General features: G+C 38.9%; 1 protein-coding gene across 1 annotated transcript in view; it reads right to left on the bottom strand.

Annotated features, from left to right (window-relative positions):
• The window catches only part of PCP4 (Purkinje cell protein 4), a 63329-nt gene that overhangs the window by 22710 nt on the left and 13791 nt on the right, over positions 1–26828 (bottom strand). Inside the window, exon 2 of the mRNA XM_081327766.1 lies at positions 22104–22155. Coding sequence (XP_081183892.1) covers positions 22104–22155 — 52 coding nt within the window. The remainder of the gene's footprint in view (positions 1–22103; positions 22156–26828) is intronic.

The following is a 26828-nucleotide window of genomic DNA, read 5'->3' as shown; positions in this document are numbered from 1 at the left end:
TTTTATAGTGCCTCATTCCAGAAGGACTCATGACAGAGGTGCCTCTGGTAAACCATGATGGTGAACTGACACCACTCTAGAATAGACAGACACACTACAGCTGAAAACGGGACTCAGATATGGGATTCGGGCTGCCAGGTTTTCTCCAGAAACCACAGGTTTATCCATAAACTCCAGATAGTGAGTTTTTTAATGAACGGACAGCAGGAACTGTGTTTTTGTGTTGAGCTAGTGATTGGCTGGGAGTTACCAGATTTCATCAAGCTTATAGCCTCTAATGTTATACAAACCTATTAATTACTTTGACTTTTTTGCTAAGTTTTATTGAAATCACCAAATGTGATGGAATGCACATCTGAATGAGAAGTAGTGGAGGAGAATCTTTGCAGCACAGAGTTTTCCCAAAGAAAAGACAGTACATTCCACCAGAGAGAAGTCCAACTTAAGAGACTATACAGTCCTGAGCTGGGTGGGGGAAGGGGGAAGAGATTTAGGGTAAGTCAAAAATTTGTAGCGTAAAAGAAAGAGATGGAAATAATGGACTTATAAATGAAATAGGATAATGATCTAATAAAAACACATGGAAATTAAACCAGAGAAATGATTTGGATAATTTTTTAACATTAGGTTTACAACAAGGGATTTCCTGAAGTTGATCCATTGGAGTTAAAAAAGTATCTTGACAAAAACACCAAGAATTTTCAGACAATGGACAAGGAGAGGATGAAAAAGCAGATGTTAAAACTTTTTTTTTGAGGAATCTAAAGATTGTTGGGAGAAAGAAGGAATATAAATATAAAATTGATTTCTTTGATCAAGGTTAAAATAATAGGTTGATATTGCTGGTAATGTTTCATGATTTTTAGACTGGAACTGAATGAGGAAGTCTTAAAGATTTGTTTATTTGAAAGGAGGAAAAGGGGAATATATTTAAATAGAAAAGATACATAAATAAGAAGGCAACTTGGAAAAAAACCTCCATTTGGTTATAATGACAGACGCTCGCAGATACAGAACTTTTATTATACATATTAGAAAACTACATTACATTACTTTTTGACATAATCGCCATTCAAATTGAGGCACTTGTCATAACTTCTTACAAGGTTTGAAATTCCTTAGTAGTAGTCATTCGGTGCCAAATCTGGCCTATGGGGGGATCAAAAACATCCCGATGGAACTGCTTCAAAAGTTCTTGGATGCATCTAGCGGTATGTGGGCGAGCATTATCATGAACCAACACCACACTGGAAGTCAGCATGCCCCAACGCTTGTTATGGATGGCTTGTCTCAGTTTTCATAATGTTTCATAGTAGACTTCTGAATTGATGGTTGAACCACACCCCATGAACTTCACTAGCAGTACTCCTTTGGCATCTTCACATTTGGCAGAATTTTCTATGGCACCACTTCCGGTGTGGTGTTGGTTCACAATAATGCTCACCCATACATCACTAGACTGCAAGAACTCTTGAAACAACAACAACAGTAATAATAATAATAATAATAATAATAATAATAATAATAATAATAATAATAATAATAATAATAATAATAATAACAACAACAATAACAATAACAATAATAACAATAACAATAATAATGTTGGAAGGGACCTTGAAGGTCATCTAGTCCAACCCTATACCATTTCAGACAAATGGATGTCCAGTCTCTTCTTAAAAACTTCCAGTGTTCTGTTGGGATGTTTTTGATCACCCCCCATAGCCCAGATTTGGCACCGAATGACTACTACTATGGAATTTCAAACCTTGTAAGATGTTTTGACAAGTGCCTCAATTTGAATGGCGATTATGTCAAAAAGTAATGTCATGTGGTAGTTTTCTAATGTGTATAATAAAAGTTCTGTTTCTTTGAGTGTCTGTCATTGATAACGAAATGGAGGTTTATTTTCGAATTTCCCTCGTGTAAAAGGAAGGATTCAAATTGGGTTTAATAGAGATCGTTTGTAAGAGGTATGTATTTCTGATAACCCTGAATGAACATTTGCTGATAAAATGGAGAGGTTTTAGAGACTGGTTTATAAAGAATGGGGTCCAGTTTGGTTTTACTTTAGGAGATAGTGATAAGAATGTTGATTAAACAGTACTTGTTGGGGATGAAGGAGGATATTCCATCTTTTCTTTTTTCCTTCCTTTTTCTTTCTTTCTTCTGCACTTTTTAATTTTTTAATATTTTTAATATATTTCTATTCTATATAGATTTACTCATGTTATGTGTATAATATAATCAATAAAATCACTGGGGAAAAAGGACTTATGGCAGTGTAGAAAAAAGCCACAGTGACTAATGGAAAAGGAGAAAAAAATCAATAACAAAATAACACTTTCATTAAAACCCACACTTTGTGTATTCTCAAAAAATGTTCTTAATTTTTTGAGTTTTTGTAACATTTTTTTTTCTAATTTGAACAAGTCTGATGTAATCATGAATGTAACAAGACTGGCCAACAGTTAATACCATGAGAGTAAATGATTGTTTCAATAAAATATAGCCTACAATAAAACACTTTCTAGGCAGTGAGCTCCTGTAAATAGAGTAGAAGTTACTTCTGAAAAACACAAATAGGATTGCACTGTTAGTAAGGGAGGTAGTATTTACTGCTTCCCTCAGAAGTTTCCTAGCATGTTGCCCTACATCTCAGTTGCTTCGTTCTAAATTGTATTGAAAAACTTATGATTACTTTTAGTCTTTGCTTCTAAAGTAAACATCATCTGTCTTTTCTGGAAACAAACTGTTTCAGAATGATTCATCATGGAAATAAGAGAATGCATTTTTATTCCTGGCCTCATTCCATCCCCTCTGAAGAGTTACTCACTCTTGGGTGCCCTAGACTTCAGACGTATTGTGGAGAATTTGTGAATATTTGCCTGGTTTCTGTCTTCTCTTGTAGCAATCTTGGCTTCAAACTTCTGAAGGTTTCACATCTTTATGTTTGCATTCATATACTATAGTTTGCCAATGAGAGAATAGAATAGTCCATGTGAGGTGCAAAGTAAACTCTGCAAATAAATGTTATGCATATGATTTTCATATAAATTTATGCCCATTTCCTTGAACTTATTTAATGCAATTATTTTTGAAAGCCATTTGGGTAAATAAGCTACATTAGTATACTTTCTACCCTATTACTGATGGATTGAAAGTACTGTTGTCAGGTAGATTTGCATCTAGTTGAATAACAGCACTAAACGTTGTTAATGGGTTCACAGCAAACTGAAAAGAAGCATTAACCGGGATCCATTAGAGCTTTGCTCTAGTTGTGTGCTATTATGCATCCTTATAAAGGAGTACTGTACAGAATGGCAAGAACCCAGAAACTCTATGGAGAATGGTTAGAAGAACTGGTAAACTTGCATAAGAGAAAGCTGATGGAAGATATTACAGTAGTATTCTATTTAAACAGCAGCTGCTGAACTTTTGGGCACCAGGGACTATGGAGACATGCTTTTCTGCAGATGGGAGTGGGCATGGTTTTGCATGCTGCCTGCATCCTGTGGATGGTGATTTGTTTGTTTGCGTGGCCCAGTTTCTGGCATGCTGTGGCCCAGTGGTGGCCCACAGACTGGTGTTGGGGACCCCAAAATAAAAGGCTGTCAAGTGCATTGGAGAGCAGATCTATTCTCTGTTGAAGTGCACAGGCTTGCATTAGGCAAAAGGGGATGCAGTTGAATATTAGCACAAGACAGTTGTTAAAAACCATCATCAAACAACCAAATAATCTGTCTAGAATAGTGGAGGACTCTTTTCATTGGCCACCTTACAACAGGGTTTGGATGGCTGCCTCTCAGGATGGCTATCCTTGTCAATGGATTCCTAAAGCGAGCTGTGATTTTTTTTTTACTTTTCTGTAATAACTCATGTAGGGGTCAAGCTATATTTTTGCCAACACAATGGATTTTAGGACAACTTCACAAATTACAAGCCATATCTGGCCTTCAGTGTGAAACTTGTCAGGGAATGGTGGCCATTGCAGTGAAAAATGTTTTTCCTAAATAACAGGTAGAGAACAGATTCATGCTTTTTTTTGCAGAAAAAAATAATTTTAGATATTCTTTAAAATATGGAAGAATCTTTTGAATGTATCAATCAAATGTCTTTTTATGAATCTTAGTTTTCCTCTCTGTGCCATTTTATTTACCTTGATGGCTCTATATGGTTTTGTAGCTTTTAATTCATTGAATAGGGACTGTTGAGCTGGGGGGCGGGAGGGAATCTCAATTAGAAGTGCAGATTATTCTGACATTAGGTTTAAAGTATTTGAATTGCAATTGGCAAATTTTTATTTGTTCAGTCCAATTCCACCACATTATTTATAACTTAGTTTCTATGGGAAATAATCTAGGGAACCATTCAGTATGAAAGTTACTAGAGAGATAAGTAGAACTTCTCAATTCCCGAGGGAATGTTTTCTGTTGCTAGCAATGACGGTATAATCTGTCCTTTCTTTACCTCCTTGCCTAGAACACTGAGATATGAAGTTTCCTGGACTATGTGCCTTAAAATCTAGCACACTGGGGAGAGGGGTGCCATGTCAGAGCAAGCAATTTAAATAAGAAAAATAAAGCTACAAATAGGCTAAAGAATTTGATGCAGCTTAAATTCCTTCTTCTCTCCCTTTTTAAACCATTCCTTGTTACATTGCTATCCAACATTTATGTAATATTAATATTGGTTCTGAAGTGCACGTGTGCACTGCAATGAAAATTAAACATTTCTGGAGTTTTATAGAAGATAAATGCATCCTATGTAAATCCTTGTTTGCCGGTTTGCTCCTGTGAAGAATAGTTGAAGTAACAACATGGGGATATGGATGTACCGATGAGAAAACCTATTTTTCTAAACTATCACACAGAGATTTGTTACAGCTGTAGTGATCCTGGAAATATAGTATGAGTCCTTTAAACACAGTCACAATGACATCACATTGATGAGTGTTTTGGTAGCAGTAGATAAAGATGGAAACAATCTCTTGCCAAGCTGGTTTCCAGAGTCTCTTAATACTGTGTATACTATAGCTTTCGTACTGAATAATGTTTTCTGAAAGGTTCTCCCCACCAACTCACCACGTGAGTCAGATGAACATTTTGCATTCAGCCTGGAAGAATGAGCATGTCAAATGTTCCACTAAAATGGATTGGCCAGGCTCTCTTGGTTGACAGCTTGCTGGGAAGTCCATGTTTTAGAGCAGACCATATTTCTTTCACTCATTAGTGTTGCAATTTCCCTCAGCGAACTTTTTTCATATCTATTTTACTGCCAAAAACCTGTATGTATGGGCTGCCAACTCCCTGCAGGCTGAAATTTCATTCCGAAGCACATTTTAGAGCACATTTAGAGTTTGTTCCAAGTCTGAGCTTCCATTCATATTTCGGTGCCATTAGGAGCCCTGGATGTTTCTGCTGTCTCAACACATCAGGAGGTAATAGTTTGGTGGGGACAGTTCTAGACTCTACCCAAACTACAGAATAACTATACCTGTATCCACCTGAATATTTGAGAACTACTGCTAAGACGCTTGCTCCTTGGGAGGAAAGCCATGGCAAATCTATACAGCACACTAAAAAGCAGAGATATCACCCTGTCAACAAAAGTGTGTATAGTCAAGGCTATGGTCTTCCCAGTTGCAATGTATGGCTGTGAAAGTTGGACCATAAGAAAGGCTGAGCGCCAAAGAATTGAGGCCTTTGAACTGTGGTGCTGGAGAAGACTCCTGCGAGTCCCTTGGACTGCAAGGCGATCAAACCAGTCAGTCCTAGAGGAGATCAACCCTGACTGCTCTTTAGAAGGCCAGATCCTGAAGCTAAAACTCAAATTCTTTGGCCGCCTATTGAAGAGGAAGGACTCACTGGAGAAGAGCCTAATGCTGGGAAAGATTGAGGGCAATAGAAGAAGGGGACGACAGAGAATGAGGTGGCTGGATGGAGTCACTGAAGCAGTAGGCATGAGCTAAAATGGACTCCAGAAGATGGTAGAGGACAGGAAGGCCTGGAGGAACATTGTCCATAGGGTCGTGATGGGTCGGACATGACTTCGCAGCTAACAACAACAACTGCTAAGATGAGAAGAGCACACGTGAGGGTCTTCTGTCACTCTGGATATATGTGTGGCGTGACCTGCAGTAATGAATTAGTTAACTGAAACTTGAAATAAAAGGTCGGATAAAAACCGGTGTAATTTCCTCTTGCAGTCTCTCTGACCTTTCCTTCTCTTTGTGCTCTGCTGAACTTTGATTATCAGAATCTTCTGTGAATCTCCCCACTTCTATTAAGGATCAAATATACTGGCTGTCAGGAGGAACTAGACGAGACAACACTTTTCAAGAATTGTTAACAATTGTCAACATTTGTTAACCTTTAAGTTTAATATATTCAGCAGGCTCTTGACTGGAAAAGGTCCTGACAAATTTTCATCCTGCTCTGACAAGCTAAAGTTGTGGTCTAGCTTACAGTTCTCCCATGTCCTGTACCACATAGGGCAGCAAATCTTCTAAAAAAATCAATGAGTGCTAACTTTTGTCCAAACTGAATACAGTCCAGCTAAATAAATAACTTACTATATTTAAGATGTGTTGTGTAGTGGGTTCTGGAGAGCAGGAAGGACGCCGAGATGATGAGTACAATATAACAGCTCTTTATTAGGTGGAAGTGACTGTACTGGGGAATAGGGCCTAACTGCACTCTTATATATACCTGGCCAGTACCTGGTCAGGTACTCAACCAACCAATCGGATTGAACCTCTGTTTCCCGCCGAAAATGCTTCCCGCCAAAACAGTTACAGTTCAACGCCTCCTGGTGGTGACTCTTATACAAGCTTTAGGTGTTCCGATAAAGCCTAATACATAACAAGATGAATAATTTTAAGAAACTCATTCCCCTTTTAAAGGCTTTTCCTCTACCAGTTGAGAAAATAGCTCCAGTCAGATGGTCAAATATTCTTGCCTGGTATAAAGTAATTCCTGATGTTTTCTCTCTTGATCTAATGAAAGGATAGAAAGACACTGCAGTCTGATATCTACTTTGTTTTAAACCACCAATTTCATTTTATGGAGAAACCTATGAATTTTGGTTACCAAGCAAGGGTTTTGGACAAGCGGAATTTGACAAAAGATTGTGCTCTACCAGTATCTCCAGTATCTGCTAAAGGTAGAGACCCCTCCCCCCTCCCCCCAACCTGTTTCCCTAGCACAGGGGTAGGCAACCTTGGCTCTTTTATGACTCGTGGACTCCAGCTGGCTCAGGAATTCTGGGAGTTGTAGTCCACGAGTCATAAAAGAGCCAAGGTTGCCTACCTCTGCTAGCGTGTTCTGAAAACAAAGATTGTTCTTCCTTCTTGAGCACTTCAGCTGCAGGTGACATCCAGATTCCAATGACATTATCCTAGGCTGATGGATTATTTGCTTTCTTATTAGTCAGGTTGCCGCCCATGATATCTCCAACTCCATTTCACCCAACCTAACTTGGAGAGGCAAGGCATCGCTGCTTGCTATTGTCAGGATTTCCTAAGGATACAAGAATCATATTAAGAGAAACCTATTTTCCCAAGTATTGGAACCAGGCAGCAAACTCCATGAGTGGCTGGTTTGAAGCTGGGAGGGCAGGTGCCAATTGGCTAGCATTCTCAGCTACTGGTTAGCTGCAGCTGAGCAGTGACTGACTGAAACTTCTCTTTGGAAACTCCAGACTCAGATTTAATGCACAAAGGCTCTGTAAATGATGAAACCAGAGGAAGGAAATTACTTTTTTTTGACTGGTTTGCTGATAGAATGGCTAGTGATGTGGCGAACTTCACTGATCTTTCACATTCACACAAGTTGTTTTTACTTATAGACATTAAAACCTGTCAGGAACCAATTAGTTAAAAAAAACCAAAATCCTTTGCCTCATGAATTTTCTTAGAAAATACTGTATATTTCAGAGTACAGTGTTTAATTTCTTTTATACAGGGAAAATCAGATCTTTGAAGACCTTAAAGCACAAAGCCTACTGGTTTACCTGATTAAAATCTTTTGCAAATAAACTCTATTTATAAACATAATGAATTGTAAATCATCTCCTGTGACTAGACTGCATTACTTAGTGCAATAAAAGAAAAGACACTGACATATCACTACAATTAATTCTGAAAGTTCATCTTCCTAGAAAAGTTCAAGTGAACAAAAGTAACAATATTCTTAGATAGTCAACGCTGCACCTGTTCTCACACAAGTCAATGGATGAATAAACAAATTTGCTTTTATACACCTGCATTTTCAGTGCAGAAATTTCTGTTCTTTTACCAGAGCTAAAGCTGAATATAATTGTAGGTAATCCTCAACTCATAACCTTCTGGAATGAAGTCAAAAATTAGTGTTTTTGCTACATTTGAGCTCCATTCCTCCAGCGTACCAAGGGATTTTATTAGTGAACACCATCATTCTCGTGATTGTTTTTCCCAATGGGGCAGGAAGAAGACCAGGGCCTCCTGGATGTGGTGGGACACCCAGACCCTCTCCCTGCCCATCTGCAGTCAGCGTGCCTGGGCCCTCTCTCTAGAGCTCCACTTAAGCGCAATTGGAACAGCCACATGGAGCCTCACCTAAAAATTGATTTGCTCAGTAACCAGTTGTGGTCATAAATAGAAGACTATCTGTAACATGGCTGAGGTCTGCACTTAAATTCTTTTGGACAGGATGATATCTTAAAGGGCCATGGTGGCGCAGTGGTTAGAATGCAGTACTGCAGGCTAATTCTGCTGACTGCCACCCGCCAGCAGTTTGGCAGTTCATTTCACACTGCCTCAAGGTTGACTAAAGCCTTCCCTCCTTCTGAGGTGTGTAAAATGAACACCCAGATTGTTGGGGGCTGCAAAGCACTGTGAAGCGGTATATAAGTCTAAGTGCTATTGCTGTTGCTAAATTAAATATATGATTTGCAAGGGGAAGGGATTGAATCATATATCTGAATAGAGATTTCCATTTTTAGGGGAAGACGGAGTCCTGTTACCTCCTTTCTATTTTTGATTTTGCTAATCCTATTTGAAGGGTTACATTTTAGTTTTCTATATTTCCCATCTCAACACTACAACACTGTAGTTTGAACTTTGCATCTGATGGGCAATTTTGGAGTGAATTCTTAGGACTGAAATAGTCTTTGTCAAGTGATTCATGTCACATCAGCTTTACATCAAAGATAGAAGAACATTTTATATGCTTGTGGTTATTACCAGAAGAATTTATTTTCAAGAACTTCCAGATAGGGAAAAAGATTTTTGAATATATTTCTTTCTAAAACCTGACATTTTAAGATTCAGCAAACTTGTTAATTTCTTCAAGGGTTGTCCTAGGTCAGGGGTAGGCAACCTTGGTTCTTTTGTGACTCGTGGACTTCAACTCCCAGAATTCTGGGACTTGAAGTCCATGAGTCACAAAAGAGCCAAGGCTGCCTACCACTGTCCTAGGTTGTTGGTACTCACTGTGGAAGTGCAAACTGTCCAGATATATCAATGTGTCCTAACAATACTGTGGATCGATCAATGGTATGATGGATAGGAGAAAGAAATTAAAGAATATAATTGAATTATAATTGAATTTATGGAAGTGTGCATACTTTTACATTTATTTACATGTTTGCCATCCACAATTTAAAGATTTTTCATATAAAAAGGAATAGTGTAAATGTTTGAAGCCACAGAACTAATAAAAGAAAGGCATTGGAGAGAGAATGAATAACTTTCAAGTAATTGGGCAAGAGTATGCCTTTAAAATCATTTTTCTGCTCAGTTAGATTACTTGGCAGAGAACTCCATGGCTTAAATGCCAGGAGAGAGACAGACCTGACCTATATCACTGCCAGCCATACCTCAGGCATGATTATGGCAGCAGCTATGCGGATTGGAGGAAGCACTTTTTAATGGAGATTTCCTTTCTCGGGCACACAGCTCTGCATGCTCAAGAGGGACAACTTAATATCCCTCAGGTTTTCTACAGTGATTACTTCAATTAAGCTGTTAATCTGAAAAGTTTTCAAACTGCTGCTGTTTAATTTACTTGGATATGGATGAGCAAACTGAGCTTCACATTCTGTTGAGCATCATACAAGCTCAGGATTGGCTGCAGGGCCATTTCTAATTAGGAGGTTGAGGAACACATGAGGATGAGCGTGGACGGCCAGAGCTACCATTAAAATATTCAAAATGTAACATTATAAATCCAAAATTTTGCTTAATTTCAAAATATATGTAAACTTTTGCCTGGGCGTGGTGGGTAAAACAATTGTGTAATGTAAACATCTTAAAGGAAGGACAGACCAATACATACTACAATATACGGGGAACGTATATTTTCTAGCTACTGTTTTGATGCTGGTATTTAGGATGATGAAAGTGACTAAACTTAGATGTTAACTGAACTTAAATGCTTTCTTCCTATTGAGTAGATTGCAGTGTGGATTGCAGAAAATTTCTTCAGACTAATATAAGCAACAATAGACACATATTTGCTTCTAATTTATGAGTCTTCTGCTGTTCTAAATTCTGTCACTCTTTCAAGTGAAAATTTCCAATTATGGCAAATTACATGGTAATTTTGGAGCATCAAGCTAAATGTATTATGCTAGCTGTTCACAATAGAAACACAAAAAGCTTCCAGATTATAATCATTAACATCTTACATTATCAACAGGCTAAAGTTTTAAAGATTTTCAGCTTTGATCAAATTAAAAGCATACCACTTTATTAAAAAAAGTGAGTTATGTGTATATAAGGTAAAGGTAAAGGTTCCCCCGCACATATGTGCTAGTCGTTTCCAACTCTAGGGGCCGGTGCTCATCTCCGTTTCAAAGCCGAAGAGCCAGCGCTTGTCCGAGGACGTCTCCGTGGTCATGTGGCCGGCATGACTAGACACGAAAGGCGCACGGAACACTGTTACCTTCCCACCGTAGTGGTCCCTATTTTTCTACTTGCATTTTTACGTGCTTTCGAACTGCTAGGTTGGCAGAAGCTGGGACGAGTAACAGGTGCTCACTCTGCTGTGCGGCACTCAGGATTCGACCCGCCAAACTGCCGACCATCTGATCGACAAGCTCAGCGTCCTAACCCACTGAGCCGCCACGTCCCTTCTTATGTGTGTGTGTGTGTGTGTGTATTATATATATATGTATGTATGTATGTATGTGTATGTGTATATATATATATATATATTTGTGTGTGTGTGTGTGTGTTAAATATTTGTCAAGTCATTTGAATATGCCTTGCTAATTAACTCTTTCTTTCCTGTTTTGGCCTAACTCAAGGCTATCCACAGGATATAGTGACAACTTATGACTGCCTAAAATTCTTTATTAGCAATTTGAATAATTTACACACACACACACACACACACACACACACACGTATATATGTATGTATGTATGTATGTATGTATATGTGTATGTGTGTGTGTGTGTGTGTGTGTGTGTGTGTGTGTGTTGGCGTATTTGGGTCTTTTCCCGTGTAAGATTGAGGGTGTTTTGGCGACGTTTCGACGAGGTCCCACTCGGCATCTTCAGGGTTGTAAAGGACAAAGCCGAAGACACAAGCCTGAAGATGACGAGTGGGCTTTATAAAGTTCACAGATTGCATAAAGAACAGAAAACTGGTAGTATACTGTAAGACAAGAATACAATCCCACACTACGGAAACGGCATTTTGCTACACCTTGTAGACTGTCTCTAATGAAGATTTGGAATGATGATTTTTAGAAGTGTATCAGTGGTATTGTGGCGTTAGGACTCTGACCATATCCTCATTTGCATCTGATCACAGCACAAATATGATCTCGCAACATCTTTTATTTTCTGCTGGGTTTCCATGCTCTTGCCTTTTTCCAGCCCCCAAGACTGGAAGACAGGCATCAGCTGCCTTTCAACATTCTCTCCCAAGTTTGTGAGCGGAGAAATTGGATGGCTGATTTCCCCAAGTTCCTCAGATTGATTAATCTGTTTTTGTTTTTTTTAAAGGACAGAAGTTCCCCTTAGCTATGTCAGTAGCACTTACATGTTTGGAAAAAAGTTCAATAGGACGAATTCCCCTTCATGATGTCTTTACTTGAGATAAAATCCAAGCATGGAAAGCCACTGGAAAGACAAATATGCAAAGGAAGACCTCACACTCACATGCACCTTCAAGAATTTCTCTGAAACATGCTTGAAAGAATTTTAAAAAGAAAATCTATATCTTCAAACTGAATGGGAATGCTTATTGCCTGTGATTCACTGTTCAGATGGGAGAACAAAACCTGACCTAACATGGAGGGCAAAAACAATAGTAGAGGGAGACTGGGAAGCCTATAAACAGCAAAACTGCTGTTACAAATTATTAAGGGAAAATGTGAAGGCTGAGGATTATCTGGGGATTGATGGAATCATCTCGTCTTCTGGTTTGGGGCTGAGTTATGGCAGAGGTGCAAGTTAAAGCCATGACAAAGTTCTTTACTATATGCAACCTGTCTTGCAAGTGGCACAGAAGCCCAGAGAATCCTGTTATTTCTGTACATTAGTTTATCTGTGGATCATGCTCAGGCTTGGGGATAGACACTTGAATAAACTTTTATCTGATGTGCAGATATTGGTGTAATATATACACCAATATATTATCCAAATCTCATGCATTCAAAAGATGCTGTATGTATGGTGGGGGAGGTATTTTATATTTATTTTGGTAATATTTACCAACAAATTAGTGAACCACCTGTTGTTTTCAGCAAATATGTATTCAAGGACCACCTTAAAGTTTATTTAAATTATTGCCAAATGAGAAGCAAACTAAACTCAGGAACCAAACTTCAGCCAACTTTGAATGGACGTGCACTCCATCTAAAAATATAGGACTACATCTAGGAATACTTCTTGAACTTCAGCACATACAATGATGGCAGCTACAATAGTTGTGAAACAACTTGAGTTGATTTGATTTGGTAACAACTGTAGATACCTTAATAACCCATTTTACAACATATTTGACATGGATGTTGAAAAGTAGACAAAAATTGCAACTGATAAAAATAAACTCCCTTCAGTCAACCTGGATTCCTAGTGACTATGTGGACACATCCATCTTGTCTTCTTGGCAACAATACACATACATTTTGCCACTGCTTTTGCCTGGATTGTTTTTTCAAGATTTCAGTGTAGCCTATGATTCTGATTTTTTTCTAGGAGTCTCCATTTAAATATGAATCAAGTCTAACCTTGTTTGATCAGCCAATATTTGACTAGGTGCTGCCTTCTGCTGTGACACACACACAGTATGTTTTGCTTTTTAATTTGTCTGAAAAAACATCTTAAATCAGCTTTGGTGTGCATATATACGTGCATATATACAAACTGAAATAGAACAAAGCATAGGAATTTGCATTCTGCACAGACAGCATCTGATTCATCAGCTTCAACTATGGAAAAAGCCAGTGTAACAAACAGAATACAGGTAGTCCTCAGCTTATGACCACAATTGGAACTGAGCTTCCATTGCTAAGCAAGAGGATTGTTAAGTCAGTCATGCCTGATTTTATGACTCTTTTTGCCATGGTTGTTAAGTCAATTGTGTGATTGCTAAACAAATCTGGATTCCCCCAATGACATTGTTTGCTGAAAGCCTCACAAATGGTGCTCACATGATTCTGAGATGCTGCAGCCATTATAAATACATGTTGGTTGCCAAGTGTCCGAATTTGGATCATGTCACCGTGGGGATGGAACAAAGGTTGTGAGGTCAATTATTAAGTCATTTGCTTAGCACTGTCGTAATTTTGGACAGTTGCTTAACTAAGGGTCGTAAGTCAAAGACAATCTGTAGAGAACAAAAAGGATAGGTTTGATTTTGCTGTATTTTTGAAAAAGAGCTTGCGACCCTCTGATAACAATTTATGTTGGTAGTGTTCTAGATTCATGCTGCCAAAATTTGCCCCAAAATGTCTGAATCTGGTGGTCTGATTTCACAGACTTCTCAGAACAAGATAGTTGCAAGTTATTTCAAAGCTGAAGAAAGCACGCACACATACACACATGCACACATACACACATGCACACATACACACATGCATGCACGCACACGCGCTCACACACACACACAGGAAGATCTCAGAGTGTAATGTACCCATCCAATGTCATTGCCAGTTACAGTGAATATTTCATTCTATAGCAACATAAAACCAGCTCTGAGAAACACAGAGCGCATTGAAAGACAAAAAGGATAAATACAAAAAATGGAAAGAGGGGCACATAACTAAGGTCGATTATCAGCAGACAGCTAGAACATGCAAAGATAGTCAGGAAAGCATAGGCTCAGAATGAACAAAGATTTGCAACAGAAATCAAGGACAATTTAAAAAAAGTTTCTTTCAACATATTAACAACAATAAAAAAAGTCAAGGAAACTGTAGGCCCACTAAAGAGAGAAGATGGCAAGGAAATTACAGGAAACAAGGAGAAATCAGAGCTGCTTAACTCATATTTTGCATCAGTCTTCACACAAAATAAACTATAGCACAACATACTAAAAAAAGCACTGCAAAAGACATACTAGAAACAAAAATTAAAATAAGGTAAGAGAACACCTATCCAACCTTGACAAATATAAAACACTGAAAGCCGATAGTTTACATCCCAGAGATCTGAAAGAGCTGGCAGATGTTATCTCAGAACCGTTATACCACATCTTTCATAAATCTTGGAGCACCGGGGAAGTACCTGAGGATTGGAAAAGGGTTGATGTGGTCCCCATCTTCAAGAAAGGGAAAAAAACAGATGCAGGAAACTACAGACCAATCAGTTTAACATCAATACCTGGGAAGATCCTAGAAAAGATAATCAAAAAACAGATCTGCGAACAATTAGAAGCAAACAAAGTCATAACTAGTAGCCAGCACGAGTTTGCTAAAAACAGATCATACCAAACCAATCTTATCTCATTCTTCGATAAAGTGACTAAACTAGTAGACCAGCGAAACGCAGTGGACATAGTATACTTAGATTTCAGTAAGGCATTTGACAAAGTAGACCACAACCTACTCCTTGGTAAGCTAGAAAAAGGTGGAATAGACAACACCACCACCAGAAGGATCTATAGCTGGCTGAAAAACTGTACTCAGCGAGTAGTCCTCATGGTATTACATTCACATGGAGAGAAGTAAGCAGTGGGGTACCACAAGATTCCGTCTTAGGCCCAATACTCTTCAATATCTTCCTAAATGACTTAGATGAGGGAATTGAAGGGGAACATCAAATTTGCAGATGACACCAAACTGACAGGAGTAGCCAACAACCCAGAAGACAAACTCAGGATCCAAAAAGATCTTGACAAACTTGAACAATGGGCCCTATCCAACAAAATGAGTTTCAATGTGGAGAAAAGCAAAGTTTTACATTTAGGCAGGAAAAACCAAAGGTATAAATACAGATTGGGCGAGATCTGGCTTAAAAACAGTAACTGTGAGAGGGACCTTGGAATCCTAGTGGACAATCACTTGACTATGAGCCAGCAGTGTGCAACAGCAACCAAAAAAGCTAATACAATCCTGGGTTGTATAAACAGAGGCATAGAAGCAAGATCATGCGAAGTATTAGTACTGCTTTATAAAACCCTAGTAAGACCACACCTGGAGTACTGCAGCCAATTTTGGTCACCATATCACAAAAAAGATGTTGAGAGTTTGGAAAAAATTCAGAGAAGAGCAACTAAGATGATCAAAGGCCTGGAGACTAAAACATACAAAGAATGGCTACGGGATGTGGGTTTGGCTAGTCTAAAGAAAAGAAGAAATAGGGGAGACATGATAGTAGTGTTCCAATATCTGAAGGGTTGCCACAAGACAGAGGGGGCCAGGTTGTTCACCAAAGCACCAGAGGGAAGGACGAGAAACAATGGTTGGAAATTGATCAAAGAGAGAAGCAACCTGGAATTAAGGAGAAACTTCCTGACAGTGAGGACAATCAACCAGTGGAACAGCTTGTCTTCAGAAATCATAGGTGCTCCATTACTGGAGATTTTTTAAGAAGAGACTAGACATTCACCAGTCTGAGATGGTATAGGTTCTCCTGCTTTAGCAGTGGGCTGGACTAGAAGACCTCCAAGATCCCTTCCAGCTCTATTCTATTCTATTCTATTCTATTCTATTCTATTCTATTCTATTCTATTCTATTCTATTCTATTCTATTCTATTCTATTCTATTCTATTCTATTCATTGCAAATATTGAAAATTATGTGTACAAAGAAGATAACCAAACTTGACATTTATTTCCCAGAAGAAAAGAATGGCAAGAGTCAAAATAACATATCTGCCATTTTCAAAGTTGAATTCCAACAGTCTTGATGGACAGCTATCATAACTTTCCATTGTAGTGGTTCATTTTTAAATAAGCTATTTTTCCTCACACTGATTTCAACAGGAGGAAAAATACAGCAGATTCATTCAGGGTGATGTAACTGTACACTTATTTATCCTTGAAAAGTAAATCCTGATCTGCATGTTCAAGTCTCTTCTATGACACAAGGCCTGCATAATTTCTGTTGGTTCAAGGGAAACCCCAGTTTTCATGATCTAATCTGGTAAACTGTGGGGGTCATAAAAGCAACATTGGTCTACATCTTTACATTTATATGCTGTAGCATAGATGAGACAATTCCATATACAGTAGAGTGTTTTTAAGTCTCTGCAATACAGTTTGCCTTTCAATCAACATTTGATATTAAGATAGCAGAATACGGGGAGGATTTTTTATATATAAAAGGCTTTAACATTTTCATTTTTCTGCACTATTCATATGGATCTACATTACTTTTCTATTAGGCAAATCATTAGAAAGCTATGGAAATTATGACTTATGCATTATTTAAACAAATAGCTATTTAAAAGGAATTTTCTTGGCTAAATAGATCACATCCCTTTTTTAAAAGAAAAAGAAAAGGAGAGAAGTTAGTAATTCAAGATTACAATTTTATAAGCTTTGTAGAATAAATGAACTGTTAAGCCACACTTCATTGGTTTTGATGCAGTTTTCCACTTATAAAATATGTGAGACTGTTTGGCAATCCTTTTTAAATTATGTAAGAGGCACAAAGGCTGGTGTGAAGGCAGGTGACTGATAGGAAGTGCTGAGCAATGGAAAATATGCTTATGACAACATGGAAAAATTTTAAAAGATGGTTGTCCAGGCATGAAGATCAGGAGTTGTGGAGTATGTCCTCTTCCTTGGGTTGCAGTTATTTTCTGTGAAAAAAAGAACACCAAGCACACGGCCAACTCTATCTGCCAAGATGCTGAAGATTGGAATATTCTGGTTATCTGTCCTAGAAAGGCAGGTTCTCCCGCAAGTACACCTGCCCAGTCAAAAGAGCTATTAGGTATTGCCAAAAGGTGCCTTTTTATCTTTTCATTGTCACGGAATGAATATTTAATATTTAAGAACATTGTGTTTCATGATTGTGTCTTATAGCACAAAAGAGCAAGTCACCCAGTCTTATTAAGCAAGTAAACTCTGTGCATTTTTAATGACTCAATCTCAAAATGCAAAATGATGCCCTTTAAAAAACAACAACAGATGCTCATAAACTCAACGTTAGTTATTACTGCCTTGCTGTAGAGCTGAAGACATGAAGAGACCCTAGAATACTTCAATATCAATCTCCTGAAATGGAAGAGAAGCAGCCTTTAGGGCACTCACACAAAACTCTAGAGGAAACACTCCAACACCAGTATAAAATGTACCATGCACCAAGGGAAACCCTTTGAACCCAACATCCATACAGATTGCCCACCTCTGGTGTGGTCTCCACATGTGCAATATTTTCCACTTCTTCAGTTCAGTGACACACACTCTTTCGCACAACTTTCCCCACTGATCCCAATTACAGGAGATGAAAATTCTGGTTAGTCAGCTAATTGGTAGGGGAAGAAATGCAGAATATCTACCTGCTAGCTTCTGCATAAAACGTAGACTTCAAACTAATGACCAAGATAACAGTTTGCACAGTTTTAATGGAAGGCATTATTTCCTGTTTACCTCAGAAGCTGGACAAATTACTTGAAGGGGTGAATCCAGGAGAAAAGGATGGGAGGGAGAAACCATCCGTCCGTTTATCCTCTCGGTATCATTCAGAATCATCAACCAAAATATTTCTGTGGGATATTTAAACTAACATATGATGTGGGGCTACCATTATGCAGTGGTTCTGGCCCTGTTTGGTTGAACATTCTTATTCTGACTATTGCAGAACAAGACAACTGGAATTGTGGACAGGAGCAGCACACACTATTGCTGCAGATTTCAGTGCAGCTAATAACTACTAGGCTAGGACAGGCTATTCTCTTTTAAAAATGGACAGGTTTCTGCATAGCTCTGACAGAGGAAAGGGAGAAATTTTGGACAGCTGTTTATTTGTTTATTTCTTTATTTGTCAATCAAATGTACATCAATTGCACAAATAGCAAATCTGAGTGGTGTACAACAAGGAGATAAAGCAGCAAACATAAAAACAGATAAAATATATTTTAAAAAATTAAGTAAATATCCTCTAAACAAAAAAAAACAAACCTTAGGCAAAGGGAGGATAAAAATGGCCCCCTCAACAATAGAGCCATCTATGCAAGTCTCCAGTTCCTAGGAGTCCCAGGCCTGATCATATAACAAGCATTTTCAAAATATCAAAAAGGGTGGAGCTGATTTACTGTTTCTTTTTGAGGGAAGAGGATGCTCCATAAGGTGGACATCACAGCAGAGAAGGCACATCTCCTGGGACCCACCAGATACAAGCCAATGGTACCTGCAGCATGCCTTCTCTGACCGATCTAATGAGAGATTTAACCGTAGCAGATCTCAGTACAAAAATATTACACCTGAGATCTTATTTTGGGCATACTGTTTAAATTGAAAAAACCTTCGTTGTACCCCATGCTCTTCTCCAGTGCATGTTAGAAACAGGAAGAGCCTTTCTTCTGGGTAGGAACAGTACAGCTGACTATCAGGCAGAGATTTAAAAAGGAAGGACAATCAATTGTTATTTGGATACCCTTTTGCTCCCCACACACCCTGCCTGTTCTGTTCCAGCCTACGACCGGCCCTGTTTGTGTGTCAGGGACAACCCCTTTTTCTTTTTTACAGTCAACAGGCTGGAAAAACCCAACCAAATTTATTTACAGTTCAAACAAAAAAGCAGCAGAATATTTCCTTCAATAAATAAATCAAAATATCAAACAAGAGTCAACAGACAAGAGTTAAACAGAAGTATCAAGAACAGACCAGGACTCTTTCAGAATGTCTTCAAACGGTTGCCTTCAGCAACCAGCCCTGCCCACACCTTCCCCTTTTATTATCAGTCCCAAGGCGTGGCTTCTCACTGCCTTCTCCTCCTCTCACTGAGTTGCCTCATTGATTTTCTCTGCTCTGCTGGATTGCCTTCTGCTTCTAGCATCTCTGAACAGATTCAGCTGTGATTCATCTAAGTCCGACACCTCATGCTCACACAGCTGAGTCTCATGAGGAACATGACTGGAGGGGCCAGGCTGAGAGTCCTGCAGTGCATCAGAGCCTCCCTCTGACACCAAAGGCTCTCCAAACCCCTCTTCCTCCTCCTCAGATTCATCAGACTCAGCTGCTGGGACCACAGGCTGACACTGAATCACAACACTGCCCCTTCATCTTCTGGTACTAATTGTACAAGGTGAACCCACCCAGGCAATGAGCTGAGACTATTTCCTACTGAACAACAACAACAACAACAACAAAAGTATGTTTTCCAAAAGGCAACTGCTATCACAACCCTGAGCTAGCTAACTTGCTCATTGATTCACCTGACACAGACCAAATCAGCTCCAGTCTATTTATTTTTCATCTGAGTCAGCAAGCAAAATGCTGCATATGGCAGATGAGAAGCAAGAGACAACTTGACTTGGTTATGTGACAGGGACAGGATTTACTGAAATTTACTGCAGGCTTAAAAACTGCAGGATTATGCTTTAAAAGCACCATATTATTCACCCTTTAGATAGCAAACCTCTACAGGGCATACATCCAGAAAAATGTATGAATACACCAAGAATATGATGCACAGCATCTGATACCATGATTCCAATTTCACCCCCAATGCTAAAGATGAATGTGCTTTCATACAGAACCAGAATAGCACCATTGACATATCAGAGCACTTTTAGAAGACTTAGGAAACCCCCAAGATGTGTATAAAACCTACACGGGGAGTGGGGGGGGGACAGAAAAAGAAAACCATATTTCCTTGCTTGTCCCTAGAGAAAAGCCTGCCAAGGAAAAACATTCTTGCTGATCACAGAATGATAAATTACTACTGAATAAAAGGGGATGGAAGAAAGGTTGGAGTGGCAACCTGTTTGCTCTGCTACCATTGTTGGATCTGGGCATGCGTGCCCATGCTGTGTTGTGATTCAGGGTCAGCCTGTGGGTTCGGCAGTTGGGTCGGACGACTCAGAGGAGGAGGAGGGGGGTGTTGAAGAGCTTGCTGAGGGGATTGGACAGCTTGATGAGAGCCCCCAGCAAGGCCCCTCTCATCTGGTCACGATGCAGACCCAGCTGTGTGAGCCTGACAGCGTGGATGAAGATGACCCACAGCTGGCCCTGTTCAAGGACGCCCGACGCAGGAGGCAGTCAGTCAGGAGTAAACAGAGGAAGGCAATGGGGCACCTCGGAAGGAGGCACAGAGAGGCCACGCCCTGAACTGTATTTAAGGGGAATGTGTGGGAGGGCTGGTTTGCTGAAGGCAACCGCTTGGATTGTTCCTGCTTCTTAGCTCGTGTTTTATGGTTGGTGTCTTGTCTTGCTCTGTTTTATGTGAATAAATTTGGCAGGCTTTATTCCAGCCTCTTGCCGTTTGTAAAGGGGTCGTCCCTGCTTTTGCTGCAGGGCCGGTAGCAGGCTGGTACAGAACATGCTGGTGGTAAATTTGACTGCTGGTGGTGGTGGAGGGATGAATGGATCTGAGGATGGCAGTAGATCAGAACAATATTCCCTTTCCATTTGAACAGAATAACAAATCCATCGTTTTCCACCTCTTGCGCAAACATGCAGCCTTCCCATAATTCCTTGTGCTACACTGACACTCAGCTACATACTTGAAGTCAGCTACTCTATTGTGGCAAAAGAAATTCTACTAGTTCAGCTCTTACTTGGATACCATCACCCTCTTTTCTGCCAAAAGAGCAAGTGTGGCTCTGAGCTTCATTTTTCTAGAATCCCTCCACTCACTCCAGCCTGTGCCAATAGTATGAATAGGAATATTTCCAGCCAAATCATAGATGGACCAGAAGAACTGTTACTTCCACACTGAGTTCAGTGTCCCCAGACATAAGCTATGCTTGCAGCCCTCCAAACCCTCTAGTGGGAAAAGGAAACGTGATTTGACTAAAAATCCTTGGATCTTCATGAGAATAAAAAGGATTTGCAGGTAAAAACAGCTGAAGCCATGATGTTTTCCAGCTGGCCATCACTGCAGCTCTTTTTCACAGCAGCCTGCTGTTTAACATGCTTAGAGAAGCAATGGAATGCGAGAGCCATCTCCACGAAGATAATTCTGTCCTCAGAATCACACACTTGATGCCTAAACTTGCAGAACAGGACTTTCTGGATAACACAGAGGAAGAGTTATTTAGGTGCACTTTTGCCCCATCATAACTGCTTCATAATTCAGGAAATAGGCCAGGCCAAAGCCTCTCTGGAACATGCATGTAATAGATCTCCAGCGTGTGTGAAGGAAGGCGAGATAAATGAAGATACATGGAGAAAGAAATGGAATGTTAAAAAGGCAAAATTAAATTCTAAAAACCACATGTCACATCTTTAGATTGAGCAAGCAAAAATTTCATCTTCTATGAATCATTTATATATTAAAAAAGAAGACTATCAAGAATTCAAGATGTCTTTAAAGCAAGGCTGACTCAGAACCAGTTAATTATTTTTTAATTTGTGAGAGGAGTTTTGACAAAGCCTGCTGTTTTAAGCAGGTTTGCTGGGAAGGTGGTTTGACTAGTGTCCGATGGCAATTAGTTCTGTGTTTAGGGTTATCTGCAAGAGCCAGTGCAGTGGAACATAATCCAACTATTCTTACCATTTTCATCAGGGGCCTTGCCTTTTCCATTTGTTGCTCCAGCACCTTGTCTCTGAGAAAGAAAAGGAGGAAAAGAATATTCATTAGCAGTTAGTTATAAGTTATATTAGAAAAAATACATTGTTGTGAACCTAGTACCTATTTCTATTCATGCTCAGCATCAGTGTAGTGTGATTATGGTCTGAAAATTCTTCTCTTTCTGTGAAGATTTCTGTGTTTCAAATTCTTTGGCCTTTGTTCCCATGGCTGCCAATCAAATTCTAATGCTCTCTAGCAATTGCTACTCTGAGCCTTAATTTGACCTTTCAATGTAGGAAATAATACAAGGCTTCGTGATATATTTATTTCTAAAATTTGTTTAATTCATATGAAAGCCATTTAAGTTGATCGCCACCATTACCTTTTCTGTTAAAGAATTCCATAACTATACATTGTGTGAAAAATTATTTTCGTACATCTGGCTGAAACTCAAACTATTTAGCTTTCTTGGATGGACTCTCATAATTCAAAGATTATGAGATAGAAAGCCATTTCCTACCTCCCTGTGTTGTATTCATCTGGCAAAATTAATTTTGACTCCTTGCCTAATAATTCCCTGACACCAATATGAGTTTCTGCCTTTTCACTGTAGCTACATACTGTATCAATATTTTCACTGAATCTTTCTTGTTCCAGTGTGAATCATGAAAAGAACTGACTGAAAGAGGACACTGTCTTGATCAGAGGTAGCTCACAGTGCAAATCATCCCTTGCTATTCAGTAGCTTCCTGAACTGGGCCTGCAGAAATGAATTCAATACCCTTTCTGACATGTCTAACCCCCTGCCCTCCACAAATTTTTATTGGATCAGTGCATAGGAGAAAATAGGTTGATCTGCTGATTAGCATGAAAAATTATTTCATGTTTCAACAATTGAAGGGAAAACCAAAACAAGAGAATGGTATTGCAATAAAAGTATAGGAACTTTTCAATCAAAACTGAAGGGAGCTAGTTTAAATGAGCAATATTTCTACAACAAATAAAGCTGGCACTATGTGTTGCTGAAGATAATCAGCAATTACTAATGCAAGCATTTTCTTTCAGTTCAGAGGCCAGCTGCATCTAAGACTTTCAACAGTGACACTGCTGTTGCAATAGTTTTGCAGAGAGTAAGTTGTGAAGTAATGAGAGTGTTTGGGCTAATATTGGAAAGAGTCAGATTCCCCCAACTACAGCACTATTCATTGACTTTAGATCCCTCCATAAGGGATGGTGTGAAGATTCAGTGAAGAGAGGAGAAAGCAATGGATGCTGCCTGAATGTCTTGGAGACCAGCAATACAAACATGTAGTTAAAAATAAATGTTTAAATCTTAATGAAGGTTTCTCCCTCCAGTTCAGGACCACTTGCCTCAAGCTCCTAGACCAGGCATCTCAAACTCATGACGTCATGTGATGTCGCGTGACGTATCGTGACTTTTTCCCCATTGCCAGCAATGGGGAGGGCGCAATATTGGGATGGTGCATCTGACCCGTGGGCCGGCAGTTTGATATGCCTGTCCTAGACCATGGAAACTAATGTTATAATAAATATGTTAGTTTTTAAAGTGACACAAGATTCTTTATTATTTTTATCTGGGTCTATCTAGTCAATAACTATCATAAATTGCCTTTGAGACTCCTGCATATTGAATGTCTGATTATGATTAGTCGGTAAAAGAATGTAGGGAAGACATTTTTGAAATATAAATCAACATCCTGATGGCCTTGAGTAGAGTTAATATTCCTTCTATTAGAGTCACTTCTTCAGGATATAAGGAGATGTTTTAAAGCAGTGATGTCAAACTCGCAATGTCACGTGATGTGTTGCGACGTATCGCGACTTTTTTGCCATTGCCAGCAATGGGGTGGGTGTGCTTTTGCTATGATGCATCCAGCCTGTGGGCTGGCAGTTTGACACCCCTGTACTAAGCCATGTCACATACACATAGTATCCTCAATTATTTTCTGCAAAGGGACTTACTAAGCCATGTCCTTTATGAGAGGAAAGTAAATCATCTTTTCCATATTTTGTTTAAGCAGTTTATATCCAGTTCCACTATAGGGTTCTGGTTTGCTGACAAAATTGCCGTTATGACTAAACCTGGGGATGTCCAACCCAAAGTTGACTCAGTGTGAAAGGCATCTAGAGTGTGCAGACACCTATGGGTAAGGGCCGGAGCAAATTCAAACTGGCCTTGCAATGAACAAGCTATTTGCTAATTAGTGGAAAACAATCTGGTCCATTTCAAAGTCAGAAGTAGTCTACTAATTTCCTCCATCAGCTTCTAACAAATTGTATGTTTTAATGATTCACTTTATTTTTAAGAAATGGTTGAAAACTGAGAATACATCAAGTAAGTACACTAAAATGATGCTAGAGTCTTCTCCAAGCAGATGAATTCCATATGTGTTGGACACCTTGTCCCATAATTCCTATTTTTTGTAGTCAATAGAGTTCATGCGAGTTATAGTCCCACACATCTAGAAGCCATCAAGTTGCACAAAGCAAATACCATTAGTCATGGTAAAGACTTCTGAATAATTTCTTTCACCACCTCTTGCTGATGAGCTATCTCAGCTACAATTAACATGAATATAAAAACACAATGATTATACATTAAAAAGATAAACAATGTTGTTGTTATGAAGCTTAAGAAGAAATGCAGTTTATGGCTGCTTGGGGCCATATAAATTTTTAAGTTACTGGTTTTGCAAAACATCAAAGAGACATCATTAAAACTGCACAGAAAACCAAATTCATTTTAAATCTGTCATTATAAAAAGGGAAAGTGAAAAAAGCATAATACAAGCCAAAGGTATAATATAAACCAAAGTGAATGATATGCATTATCTTGAGAATTATGTCGCATAAACCTTATGTTTCCAGAAATGTCACAATTCCATTGCTAGCTCTGAAAAAGTTGAAATTCTTTTTCTGAACTAAAAAGCCTTAAACTATCTATATTAATTCTTTTCGTCTATTTCTATCTTTCCTATCCTATTTGCCATTTGTTTAATGCCAAGGAAAATTGCTGCTGTTGTTATTATTTTTATTTGACCTTAGAGGGTGCTCAAATGACTTTGTTGTTGTTGGATAGGTGGGGCAGAATTAAAAGGGATTAAAAAGACAACACTGGTTGTCTTGCAGAAGCTTTTCCAGCACACCCTTTGGAGTCTTTATTTTAGGGAAGAAATGCCCCAAATAATGCCATCAACATAATTTGGAAATAGCTGCAAGGCTGAAAAACATTGGTTACAAGATTTCACTTCCCTATTCTACCTTTATTTTTATTTTTCAGGAAGAATGGGCACTGTATCTCAGGGAGCTGCTACCCAGGGCCATGATCCTTCAATAGGGCAACAGTTGTCCTGGTAGAAGGATTTTTCTTCCCATTATCTTCTCTGAAAGAGGAAGGGGAATATCTGCTCCCATGTTATCATCCCATCAACTCCATCATTGCCAGTCCCAAGCCTGGATGAGAAAGTATAAGGGTAGGCATCAGACTCTGCGACAAGCTGGCTAGATTTTAATGTCATAATTATGCATTGAACCTAAAACAACACTTGAGATGCAGACATGCGAGATGCTGCAGACCAGGTGAAGTGGCAGGCGAAATACAAAATTGCGGACCCCACAATACGGCAGGAATAATACAAAGAACAAGAAGATGTTGTCTTCCCATCCTCATTGCCCATCAACAGGGAAGATGTTATAGGTTAACCTAACACTGAATCCCAGTATCAACAGAGGAAATGTGGAAGGCTATGGAAGTAATTCTCCCCATATTTCAAGGGAGAGATGTGGGTGATGGAAAATCTTTAAGAGTGAGGTTTTTCCATGAAGAAGGAGGAGGAACAGAGATGACATGTGCATTTTTTCATAAATAAGCAGAAGGTACTTCACATTTAAACCAAAGTGAAGACCATGAGAACATGGAACTGACAGATTTATTGATCCATGCAGAGGGCATGAGTATATTATGCTTAAGAGACTGAGTTTGAATCAGTCAATATTTATGTGGAATTCACTCCTAAATTTGGATTACTGCCATCTCTAATTTTCTGACAGGCTCCTCTGCCATATTGCAGGGAGATATATTGAGGTCCACTCTATGTTGTCTGAGCTGAATTTAGTTTATTTTTAATAAGAACTTATAACAATTAACAAATTTCATCCAAATGGCCTGGGAAGATATGGAGATTTTTTTTAAAGGAATGCAAAAGAAAGCAAAATGGATATATGGTATGTGAAGCCATTCAGAATTGACTTCATATTTTTAATAAATTTTGAATGAAGACACTAATTTTTCAGGGACTGCTTTGTGAACCAGGGTGGCAGTATTCTGTAGTATATTTCTGCAGTATTTGATGCAGTTATCCTTTTTTTCCTGCACGAGCCTAGATATTGATTTTAAACAATTTAGTTAGATTGCTAGGGCTGCACTGGGTAATCCAAGTACTGTATGTCACCCTTAATTTACTTTCATTTTAATTCAATTACAGTCAACCTATTTTTGGATGCCTCTGAAAATCAGGACGCATGATTTATATTTGCAAGGCAACTTCCAAAAATGGTATTGCTTAAAATGGATAGGAAAAGGCAAACATAAAATTCACATGTTTTGTAGTCTGATAAAGGTCTTATGCAGACTTGCAAAAATAAAACGTGAACATCTCTGAGCAGCTTACAACTAATAAAACTATA

This window comes from Vipera berus (genome assembly GCF_964194415.1).
Source record: "Vipera berus genome assembly, chromosome: 4".
Lineage (NCBI taxonomy): Eukaryota > Metazoa > Chordata > Lepidosauria > Squamata > Viperidae > Vipera > Vipera berus.
Note: the sequence above shows the minus strand (reverse complement) of the source record. Positions and strands in the feature narration are given on the sequence as shown.